Below are 13,247 nucleotides of genomic sequence, written 5' to 3'. Positions count from 1 at the left end.
TTGTGTTGACATTTCTGTCTTGGGATTGTAATCAGAGGAAGGGTAAGTTTAAAATAAAAATGTTTAAATGTAATATATTTTTTCTCCTGGTCCTTATTTTAAATGGGTCATAAAAAAATCAATAATTATCGATATCGACCGATATGAAACACTGATATCGTGATACAGTTTTCAGCCATATCGCCCAGCCCTAGCCCTCGATCATGAAAACGAGTAGATCAATGAAGATCATTGACTTCACTGCTGTAACATGCAAGAAATACATTCATTTCCAGATTTAATGAGTCGTGTTTCTGTCATCGCACCAAATATTGGATTTTTCTGCTAGAGACAGCAGCTTGCAGATGTTTTTCTCTTTTTTTGTATTATATAATGTGTGCAAAACACCTGCAAACATTCGATGTGAGGACTGTTTATTTATTGGTCTCACAAAATGATTTAGATTTTTGTAGTTTTATGAATGAGGCCCAACTAATGTTCAAAATTTGGGGTCGGTAAGATTTTAAAAGTGTTTTTTAAGAAGTCTCTTCACCAAGGCTATATTTGTTTGATTAAAAAATACAGTAAAATTGTGAAATATTATTACAACTTAAAATAGCCGTTTTCTATGTGAATATATAGTAAATTGTAATTTATTAGTGTGATCAAAGCTGCATTTTCAGCATCATTATGATTCTTCAGAAATCACTCTAATATGCTGATTTGATGCTCAAGAAACATTTATGATTATTATCAATGTTGAAAACAGCTTCATATTGTTTTTTTTCTCTCCAGGATTAATATTAAATTATTAATATAAATATTACAATTAAATTCAAAAGAACAGATTTGAATTGAAATAGAATCTTTTACATCATATGCATCAATTTAATGCAAATTGTACTGACCCCAACCTAAAAAAAATCAAATATGTAAACAAAACAGTCCGTTTCAAGCTTCAAGCCTCTAATCCCTTTGTTTATCGAAACCAAACAGGAGAGCTGGAAAAATAAGAACTGCAGGAGCAGATTAACACGGCCAGGTTAGTTTAAGTGACGAAAGAAACCAATTATGTAAGCTTGTGGGACACCAGATATAAAAACAAAAACATGTTAGCAGCAGAAATGCAACGTAAAGTCCGAATGACACTAAAGCTCGACTTCAGACTCTTACCCGGATCTGTGTCCGACTGAATATCTCATGGTCCACCGCTGTGGCCACCAGGCACAAGTTGTTGCACTTTGTAGTTTTAAGATGCATGATTGAGTTTCAGAAGAATGTGCAGATTACATTCGAAGCGCCGCGGATGATCACCTGCCTGCCTCTATTGGGATTTCCACCATAAGACGTTCAGAGTCTGTTCCAGATGAAATCTCTCCAGAGAAAAGCCACTCCGCCACACGTGCCAGCAGAAGTTTCTAGCAGCGCTCCGAGGTCATGGCTTTACTCGCGGGTTTATCTAATGCTGCTTATAGTCCAGCTGATACTGTTGAGCACCGCCTCTCTCTCTCTCTCCTTCAGCTCCTCCTTTCATTTCTCTCTGTCTGTCAGTCTCTCATTCCTTGTTGCTGACTAATCCTAATGAGGAACTGGAAACTCATGACATCACTCAGTCCAATATCCTCATTCTCTCCCTTCAGCATGTTTCCATGTAGGCAATCCGACCGTCTCTCACCTTTCCATCCCAACATCTCTATGTCATTTAAGTACGTTCTAACATCATTCTTTTACAAAGCACAAAGTCTCACTTGGTTTGTCTTGTCTCCGAAAAGCAGAAAGTGCCCAGACTGCACCTGATACCAAAACTATTTCACACACTCTAAAAAATGCTGGGTTGTTTCAACCCAAATTTGGGTCAAATATGGACAAACCCAAATGTTGGGTTAAAAATGTAATTAAAAAATTTACTGTTGAAAGTGAAAGTTGAAGTTGGGTTAAGTTACATATTTAACCCAACATTTGGGTTTGTCCATATTTGACCCAAATTTGGGTTAGAACAACCCAGCATTGTTTAGAGTGCAATAATCAGACTATTAACCCACGACTTCCCACTACAAATAAAACCAAAATCGCAATATTTATTAGAGAAATTACCAAACACAACATGTGCCAACCATCTTCCCATACTCGTAATGAGAAGCACTTATTACACTCTAAACAATGCTGGGTTGTTTTAACCCAAATTTGGGTAAAATATGGACAAACCCAAATGTTGGGTTAAAAATGTCATTTAAAATTTTAACTCAACTTCAACTTTAACTTTCAACTGTACATTTTTTAATTACATTTTTAACCCAACATTTGGGTTTGTCCATATTTGACCCAAATTTGGGTTAAAACAACCCAGCATTTTTTTAGAGTAACAAAAAACACGCTTTTTTTGCGCTTTTATGCGATTAACATTTGACAATTAATTAATTAAAGTTTGTATTGCAATTTTATAGTTATATATTTATTTTAAAAAATCTTAAATAATATATTTTTACTTTACAGTAAAATATCCCAATAGTAATATTTTGTATTGTTTTTTTTTTGTAATTTTATTATTTCTATCTAGTAATTATTATTTAATATTATTTTAAAGCCATATTAATACATAAAGCACAAAAACTTCATCAAATTCTACAAACAAGCTAACCTGGAACTTTTTAAAACCACATTTGAATCACAAATTTTATCAGAACAATCGAAATTAGATTTTTTTTTCTCATATCGTGCAGCCCTTAGACATTTTTAATAACTTTTACAGGAAAAAAAGACTTGTTAAATTGTTAACTGTAAGTAACCTTACCATTAGGAATGCACCGATATGAAAATTTTGTCTGATACTGATAACCGATAATTCTTATATTTGAAAGCCGATAATCGATATATTGGCCGATAAATTTAAATCCAAATTTTTATATAATTTTTGAGAGCCTGATAACTGATTACAAAAACCATCGCGCAAGCACTTCAACATAAATCAAACATGTACAGTACAGTAGCCTAGTTGAACCAGTGTAAGCTTTAAAATAAATGTTACACCACTATGGCCGAGTTGGTCAACTTTCCTGATCAAAAAAAATAAAAAAATTTCTTACAAATGAATAAGAAATGCCTATTTGAGATTACTGGTTAATCAGTTTGATTCATTCCTATTTCCTAATGATTGATTAACTCTGTGAACTGACCACTAACCACCTAGAAACCACCCTAGCAACCACATACATTTTGATTCATAACAATTTCCTTATGATCCATTGTGTAAACTGGTTCAGTTGATTAATTTTTAACTGACTCAAAGATTCGCTCACAAATCAGACATCACTATGACTTTTGAACAACTTTCCACAGAAATTTCCATGAATTTTAACACTGATTATTCCAACACAGTTTTAAAATTTACCAACATTTCCAGGTTTTCAATGACCGTGGGAACCATGTACACCAAACAGCAACAAAAAAACAAGCTGACTGTGGCGAACTCATTCTTGCTTGTGTGTGTAAGTGTGTTGATGGTAAAGACTGCATGGTTAGACAGTAACCCACAAGTCTTACTTCTTTAAAGATTACACTGATCACCCGTTTGTGTGCATGCACTGCGTGTGTGTTATGGAAGGACAGTGCATATCTGACTCAATGGAAAAATGGAAATATGAAACCGAAATAAGGTGATGGAAAAAATGCAAAGGCAAGCAGACACTAGATGGGTGTTATGCAAAGACAAGTGGAGGTGAGACAGCGGATAGTTGCGGTACACATAAGCCACCAGAGGATATTTATATCCAGCTGCACAAAAGCGCATGATGATGTAACATATGAGTGATTTACATATTATCTACAGTAGCCCAATAAATGTATATGGACACTTAAGCTACTTCAAATGTCAGTGCTTTAAATAACACAATTTTAACGCAGCGTTCTGTTTATAATACCAGTGCAATACGTATTATCATGCTCGTTTATTTGTCTTTAATCTACGCTTTATTTATTATACTGTTGTCTTGAGAAAGATATTCTATTTAAAACCACCCAGATTACCTTAGCAACACTCTAGCAACCACCCAGAACACTGTAGCAACTGCATAGCAACACCCTAGCAACATCCAGAACACCCAGCAACTGCATAGCATCCTACTATGCTAGCAATCACCCAGAACACCCTAGTGCAAAGTAAACCACCTAGCAACCACCAGAAAACCCGGTAACTGCATAGCAGCAACTACCCATGACATCTAGCAACGGCAGGGTAACCACCAGAACACTAGTGCTGGGTTTCGATTCAAATTTCAAGAATCGATTCGATTCCGATTCTCAAGATCTTGAATCGATTATCATTATTCGATTCGATTCGATTCGATCCGATCCGATCTTCGAGATTAAGATAAGTGTTTTTGAAAAAAGCATATTTTTTTTCCAGCTGTTGAATTACAGGACTGTAGTTATGCAACATATTGATACAATTATTATAGACATTTAACTGCAAATTAATGGAGTATTGATGGTTGTAAAGAACAATCCCCCTTCCAGAGTGTTGATACAACTGCTTTCACAAACTTGCACTGGTGTAGACGACAGAGGACGCAGAGGTATCAGCAGCAGTAACCGCAGAGGATTGCAAGTAACCGCAGCAACCGCGATATTCACGTTTTTTTATAAGGCTATACCCTTCTTGTTTTGAACTTCATGCATGTGTATTGAATGTTAAACAAGTTCATAATGATAACAAACAAGACTGTTTATCGTGGTGATGTGTAGCCTACAGAGGCTTCGCACAGACAGTGAATGAGAGAGATCGGCAGAGCGCGTGCGATTACCTGCGTCTGTCTTTGAAGTCATATGTATTCGTGAAAAAGGTTGCCGTGTCAAAGGAAAGCGAAATATTTGTCGTATCATCCTTTTAACGTTCACGTCACGGGTATTTACCATAAATGGCGTCAGCAGCAGCGCTGGTCAGCATCCCACTGCGCGAGGAAGCCGCGGGGAAATAAAATCAGCGAGTCACGCATTGAATCAATGCCATATTGGTCTCTAATAAGTGAAGCATCAGCTTCAGCGTTACCCATGCGACGCATTGCTGCTCAGCTGAGCCTTGAAAAGTGGAACTCAAAGTTAAAAAATAATTAACACCTTGTTTCATTACATCTCTTTTAATGAATCAGCTTTTTTGAACGTGTTCGTTGAATGAACGGTTTAATGACTCACTCAAAGCCCGTTGTCGTAACAATGTGCGCGCTGAGTGAAAGCCTTTCAATGCGCATACAGGGATCTCCCAGTCGCGGCAAGTTAAAGTTCACGGGGAAAATGTAAACCTATTAAAATCGATCCTCTGAGTTACGGATCGATCTTTAGAAATTAATATGAAAATCGATTCAGAATTGGTGAATCGATTTTTTCAACACAGCACTACAGAACACCAAGCAAAACCCTAGCAATCACCTAGAACACCCAAGCAACTGCATAGTAACCACTTAGCAACCATTTGGAAGACACAGTAAATGCATAGCAACCCTCCTAGCAACACCCCAGAACACCCAGCAATCATCCAGAACACCCAGCAACTACATAGTAACCACCTAGCGACCATCACCAGAACACCCAGCAACATCCTAGCAATCACCAGAACACCCAGCAACTGCATAGAAACCACCAGAAGACCCAGCAACACACTGGGAATCACCCACAACACCCAAGCAATTGCATAGTAACCACCTAAAAACCATTCAGAACACCCAGACTACATAGCAACCTCTTAACAACCACCCAGCAACACCCTAGCAACCACCCAGAACACCCAAACAACTGCACACTAACTGTCTAACAACCACCAGAACACCCAGCAACACCCTAGCAACCACCCAAAACACCCAGCTGCTGCATAGCAATACCCTATAGCAACATCCACAACACCCAAAAACTGCATAGCAGCCTAGCAACATCCAGAACACCCTAGCTACTGCAGAGTAACCATCTATCAATCACCCAGATCACCATAACAACTGCTTAGCAATATCATAGCAACACCCTACTCATTACATAGCAACCACCCAGAATACAGTCAAATCTGTCTGTCCGTCCTTCAAATTTGAAAGTATTAAATCTACTTCAAACTTTCTGTCCATGCTTCCTCAAGCCAACATCAAAGATTGTCTTAGCAAACTTAATCTAGCTGTAATATACGTGTATGTACCTCATTTATAATGCGTACCTTCTATAATCCTGTATTTTTTGTATTAAATGTGTAAATGCATTCTGTGTTCTGTAGGTACAGCCTGTCCGGCTTTTCATGCCTCAACTGAAGAAGCATTTCATGTCACACGTGGCCATAGGGTGAACGCACCATCTGTGCATTAGCTTCAAAGCACAAACACACAGTCAACCTGCTCTGAATGGAGACAGAGAGGGCAAAATGCAGAACAGAGGTTTACAGTGCAGGAGGAAAAGACATCGAGCGCTCATGCATACGGGACCGAGTCAAACCCGGGACAAAAGCTGAGTCACATGTGCGCTCAGCCATAGTGCAGAACAGCTTAAACATTTGCCCATGCTTTCTCACAGTAGTGAGGCATTCTCACTTGCACAGTGTTTTGCTGGCTCTTTAATAATGATTAAGATGATTTAAATGAGTTAGGCAGTGTTTAGTGCTGGTGGTCAAACATCAGCCAGGCAGACATTTCCACTACACACACTGAAGCAGGTATAAAGTCACCTCAAATAAAATACACATTAGCCTACTTGGCTAGCAATCACACAGAAGAATACCCTAGAAAATACAGAGTAACCACCAGAAAACACAGCAACTACATAGCAACCACCCATAACAACCAGCAACTGCAGAGTAACCACCTAGCAACCACCAGAACACCCAGCAACACCAAAGCAATCACCCAGAACACCCAAACAACTGCATAGTAACCACCTAGCAACCATTCAGAACACCCACCAACTGCATAGCAACCTCCTAGCAACACCCCAGAACACCCAGCAACTACATAGTAACCACCTAGCAATCACCCAGAACACCCAAGCAACTGCATAGTAACCACCTAGCAACCATTCAGAACACCCACCAACTGCATAGTAACCACCTAGCAACCATTCAGAACACCCACCAACTGCATAGCAACCTCCTAGCAACACCCCAAAACACCCAGCAACTACATAGCAACCACCTAGCAATCACCAGAACACCCAGCAACTGCATAGCAACCTCCTAGAAACCACCCATAACACCCTAGCTAGCAACTACATAGGTACCACCTAGCAACCACCGGAATGCCCAGCAACACACTGGCAATCACTCAGAACATTAAAGGAGTTTGGAGTCAATACGAAAAGAAAATATGAAATACTTTTATTCATTAATTCTGATTTATTCATTATTTCTGAAGGATCATGTGACACTGCAAGACTGGTGTAACGATGCTGAAGATTCAGCTTTGATCACAGGAATATAAATTACATTTTACAATAATTGATTACTGTACAATTTTTGATTAAATAAATGCAGCTTTGGTGAGCAGAAAAGACAAATTTCAAAAACATATTTAAAAATCTTAGTTTTAAACAGTAGTGTAGCTTATTCGACCATCTATATGTCTCTAATAACAAGTGATAATTTACCCAAAAGTGAAAATTCTGTCATACATTTCTTTTCATAGTGTCATTACAAACTCATGTGAACACAAAAGATAAACATAAAATATGGCAACACAGCCCTCAGATGATCAAATGATAAATTCTCTCTGTTCATCATACAAAATGATCATGTCAAGACATTTTTTATATTTTTATAGAATTATATGCAATAGAAATTGTTTCAAAGCAGCGTCCCGATGATAAACAGGAAAGTAACAGAATTATGATGCAAACTGCATCAAATATGGATGAGACAGATTCTGCTGTAAAGCAGCTTTAGCGAGATAATAGCGATCAGGTCACTTCAGAAGACTTATGGATTAATTTCACACTATCTTTATGTCCTTCTTTGGTGCTCTGCAGAAGAGAGATATCCATACGAGTTTGGAAAGATATGATGGTGAGTAAATGATGACAATTTTAAATTCTGCATGAACGATGCTTTTAAGGGCAGACCTACAAGATAGAAAATGGCCATTCAGATGTGTTACATACGCAAGAATAACCATTACAGTTTCTTTTCACTTGTGTTGTAGTTAAGGAGCTAAAGTTAACACAGTACAAAATGTCAAACATACACAAAAAAAAAATTTAATTTGTATAATCACTGTTTTTGTTAGATGAAAAAAGGCCAGCTCGCTCTTAAATGTGAGTGTTTATCTGTACATTTAGCTGGAGATTTCATCTCTCAATAATCATTTAAGTAAAGAAAGTAAGCAATTATTGACGACGGGTCGTTGAATTATTAGAAAATAATGCACACCCGAGGTGGCAACGCGACCGGAGCTTTATTTTCTAATAATTCAATCGACCGGGATCAACTAATCCACTAATACTGCAGTTACCACCTCAAGACGGTAACACTTTACTTGAAGGGGTGTGCATAAGACTGACATGACACCGTCATAATCATGACATGACACATCATGAATATGAAGGAGGTTTTATGCATGTTTATGACAACTGTCATTAAGTGTCATTCGCTCAATTATGACATTTTTAATGCAAATATGACATTGTTTGAGATGTCTTTGTTATGACAACTTGACATAAACCATTACAATACATCATAACCTGTCAGTGTCTTTGTCATGACAACTTGACATTACTAAGACAACACAACCTGTCATAAACATGACATAGCAGATTAATTATCAAACTTAAGAAAGCACTTAGCTTTATGGGTTAACATTACATTAAACTGTCAGGTGGTTGGTTTTGACATTGGCTGTCATGAGGCATTATAACATTTTAATGACAATGTGTACCACTGTAGTCGAGGTCAAGAAAAATATTCATGACAGTTATAATGGCCTCATGACAGCCAATGTCAAAACCAACCACATGTGTCATGTCATGATTATTAAAGTGTCATGTCAGTCTTATGCACACCCCTTCAAGTAAAGTGTTACCCTAATTTCTTTCGCATCTCATCCCATGCCTCCGTTGCTAATTCATTTTAGAGCTAGTAACGGAGACTTGACCCACTTATACCACACACACACAGAGAGAGAGAGAGAGAGAGAGAGAGAGAGAGAGAGAGAGAGAGAGAGAGAGAGAGAGAGAGAGAGAGAGAGAGAGAGAGAAATACCTGAATCTGTGTGTCTCTCAACAGTGTTCGGCAGCAGCGTCTCTACTAATAGTGAAACTGTAAGTTTATCTGCTTCAAAAACAGCACCATTATACCCTCGCTAGTGAGAAATTCATGTAGCTTTTAAGCTGTAAAACTATTTTACTGATAAAATTGTCAGAGCAGCGCTGACAACGCATTTCTGTGCGAGTGTGTGTCCGTACTGTAGACCTATTTGTGTGCGTTTGAGCGGGAGGAAAAGAGTATGTGCTTTTCAAGTTTTCATACATAATAAAACGTAATTTTGTGGCAAAAAACATGGAAATATTTTGCCGTTTTTTCTTATTGTTTACTATATTTATTTGTTTTGTCAGTGTCGTTGTGGGTTTTAGTTCTGTGGGCTGTAAGAATCTTTGAAATAACTAAAATGATTTGGCGCAGTGATATAGAGCTGTAATGCGGTCAAAACCTGCCTGAACTACTTCAGCCGTGCGTTTCCCTGAAAATAATGGCACACCTTAGAATGTTCGTCAACCAATCAGATTCAAGCATTTAACAGCCATGTAGTATAAGTGCTAATAAATCTGTGTGCTGTTTTTAGATTAAAAAAAATAACAAAATGCACACTTGATCCTAGAACAATGCTGAATCATAAATCTCAAATGTATTTTAAGGCTGACCATTTAAATTAGTCACGATTAAGTTATTTAAGTTTACAGAAAAAAATAAAAACTTTTAAAAAGTATCATAGATATTCAAGGATGCTAAAATGAAAATAATCTTTGCAAAATATTATAGTCATCTCTGCATAATAAACCAAGAGCAATGTCTTTTAACATTTAACACACTTTCACCTTCACATCTGATTTTTATTACTCTGTCTTATGGAAAAGTGCAGATTGTGTATTTATAATTTAGTAAGTCTGACAGACACTTGGCCTTCTTAGCTAACATTTTCCATTGTTCTTATGGGATAGTTCCTGCTAAAAATAGATCTCTTTGGAAATTATATTACATATTAAGCCTACATTTAAGCAATACTGGGATGAAAGTCATGCAAGACAGAGGAAAACAATTGCTTTATAAGTGGCTTCAAGGGATAAATATGAGCTAAGACAGCGATCGACCTTTGACCTCAGTGTCAGTGGAAAAATAAAAAGCTACAAAGGTTTATTTTCTTTTCCATGTGAGCAGCTGCGGTCAATGATCTTTCTAGGAGTTTGGTTCCTCATTGAATGTCCTTTTGTAGCAGTAAAGCAGGTGTGGTGCTAAAATAAACCAAGGCTTTGTGGAAGCTTCAAACACCCTGACCAAAGAGAGACCCCAACGGGTAATACAGTCATATGATTAGAAGGGAAAATGAGGGGGACGTTGGAAAATGGACCATGTTGGTTAACAAATCACAGCATTAAGAAAGATTTTCCTTTGCAAATCCTTTGTTTGGCGTTTCTTGTGCTTCAAAACAGTGGATAATTTTGCAAAGCAATTGGTTCCATTGATTCAAAGTTTTGAAAAGCATTGTTTCTCCCATTACTACTTGGGATGGGCTCTTATGATTTGGGCCAAAAAATAAGCAACCAAACAAAACACCACAGCAACCGCATAGCAACCATTTAAAAACACCAGATTGGCATTGGATTAGCAACCCCTCAAAACGCAGCCAAGCATGATGGTAGGGAGTTTTTGGCAGGTTTTCTAAAGAAAATGTAAAAATCTAGTTTGAATCACTGCTAGAACACCACTTATTATAACCAGGCTATTATAAATGTAGGCTATTATAAATCAAAATTAATTCAGAGTGGCTTATATAGTGGCACCAGGGTCTCACATGGCTAGTAGATGTAGAAGATATGTGATGGAGCAAACCAAGGATTTACAAGTATGACCAAAACAAGTGAAATCACAATGTATTTCTGTTAAAGGTAAGGTCGATAATAAACTGACAAGGCCCACAATCAGACCTGAAGCGTTTCTGCAGGGCATGGACTCATTCAAATGAATGTAGATTGCATCTGTGCAGTCTAACAAAATAAATATTGAGGTAATATGTCCAAAAAATACTATGGTTGTGTAGTACAATGTCCAAAAGAACAGGGTACTTTTTGGTGCATTTTATCAAATACATGCCATTCCCAAGGTAAATGTCCAAAACATTGTATTACCACGGTGCTTATGCAAAAACCATAATACTGTCATGATACAATGTCCAAAAAACAACAACAACATGGCAGTGCCATGATCAAGAAAACAAGGTATATTACCATGGGCTACATATCCACAAAGCAATATAGTAGGCTACCATAGTACTTTTTTTAGTGCAATGCTCATGTCCCACAAGTCACACTTCAGTAAATACATTATGAATCATTTTAGGAGCAACAATTTATGGCTTCCACTTCCGCGACATCAGGTCCCGCTGCGATAAACCGGGTATTAATCGGGGTAAAAGCAAAGCGCGTGCACGCCTACCTTTAAATGCTGCTCGCTAAAAAGCTCTTCGCACACTTTGCACGCGATGAGCGCGTTGGGTTGTTCGTTGAGCTGGACTTCAGAAGTCGCCGCCCCTCCACCGCTCTCGGACTGCTGCATGTTCGGTGCCTTTGATCTCAAACGCGGTGCCTCTGATCTCAAACGTGCCCGCGCTCAGCTCATGGCGCCATGCTCCGCGTTCTACTTTCTCGTCTCCAAAGCAGCGCAAACCGTCAAATTGACACACACACACTACTGTACATGCAGAGCTAGTGCATGCATAGTGCTACTACCATAACCGTGATGTATTCCTGAACCGAAAATGACGTCTACACTTGCGACAGACTGCACTGGGGGCCAAAACAGCTGATATGACGTCATGGTTTCCGCTTACGCACGAGCGCTGTGCATGGAGCATTGGGGTTGATGCAAGTATTATTTGTGAAAATGAACTAGATTGTTCAAAATGTAACCAGGAACACGAGAGACACTGAAGACACGGTTAGGTTTGTGTAATGTGTGCAGTGCGTGCATTTTAAATGTGATTATGACAAAGATTATCACTGTAAAATGGTGCTTGAGTGCCCTCTTTTGGTCAGATTTGTTGCAATGCAGGCAGATGGCAAAGCTGTGGACATTGAATGCATTGCACAATGCTTACAATATACAGTATTCTGATACTCAAATTACACTAAAAATGTCAGAATGTCATTGCAAAATACGAAGATATAAAGACTGCAAAAGCACACTTTACATGCAAAACAACAAAAATATTTCTTTCAGATTAAAACGAGCAGGAAATGAATACAGTCAGTGTTGTGTGATTGGTTTTATGTTGTGGTTAGTGGTACATGTTCATAGTTAATGTGCTGAACTGCACCTGTGGACCTGTGTGAACTTCACTTCACCCAAATCACTGTGACGCCCTGCTATTCTTAACTAAATTAAATATTTCCCCTGTGTTTTTTTTACACGTTTTAACAGAAAGGAAATGTGACTTCGTTAATCTATAAAATGGTTATATGGAGAGATTCTATCTATCCATCCATCCATCCATCCGTCCACTTTAGCATTTTTTTTTTTTTTTAAAGGTACATATTAATGAAATATTACTTTAAACGAATATACAAGTGCAAACTACATAGAATGTAGGATTCCGTTTAGGAGCAGCCGTGGAAAGAATACACTATACAGAAGCCATATAATTAATTTTGGACACTTAATTGCATGTTATTTGCAATTAAATGACAATATAAAAAGTTTAAGTTTAAAGCATGACAGAAGATTATTAAAACATAATAAAATGGACTTTAAATTAAATCTTTGGTTACACTTTTGTTAGAAATGTATTTTCTTTCTCCCAGCTATGTTTTAAGGTATCATTGTTACAGTGTAATTATATATTTATAAGTACTGAGTAATATTAATGTACTTACCGTACTATAGGGTTAGGGTAGGATTAGGAATTGGTTGAGGGTTAGTTGCATGTAATTATGCATAATTGACTGTAAATACTATGGTAAGTACATCATGTAACATATGTAACAAGGACACTGTGAAATAAAGTGTTACAAAAACTTTTAATTGGACTATTAGAAAGTGCACTTTG

The 13,247-nt window shown here is 37.6% G+C and overlaps 1 protein-coding gene across 2 annotated transcripts in view; it reads right to left on the bottom strand.

Moving 5' to 3' along the window:
- rcan1b (regulator of calcineurin 1b) overlaps nt 1-12,026 on the bottom strand; it is a 28,491-nt gene extending 16,465 nt beyond the window's left edge. Inside the window, exon 1 of one of the 2 annotated variants that reach the window (XM_056258623.1) lies at nt 11,639-12,026. In XM_056258623.1, the coding sequence (XP_056114598.1) occupies nt 11,639-11,758 (120 nt within the window). In that variant the 5' untranslated portion in view covers nt 11,759-12,026. Of the gene's footprint in view, nt 1-1,152; nt 1,468-11,638 lie in introns of those variants that run through there. The other variant, XM_056258624.1, reaches the window with a different exon arrangement.
- Nucleotides 12,027-13,247: the final 1,221 nt, after the last annotated feature.

Source organism: Rhinichthys klamathensis, unplaced genomic scaffold, assembly GCF_029890125.1.
Source record: "Rhinichthys klamathensis goyatoka isolate OS25496 unplaced genomic scaffold, OSU_Roscu_1.1 h1tg000157l_1, whole genome shotgun sequence".
In the NCBI taxonomy this organism is placed as follows: Eukaryota; Metazoa; Chordata; class Actinopteri; order Cypriniformes; family Leuciscidae; genus Rhinichthys; species Rhinichthys klamathensis.
This window is presented reverse-complemented; position numbering and strand designations above follow the sequence as displayed.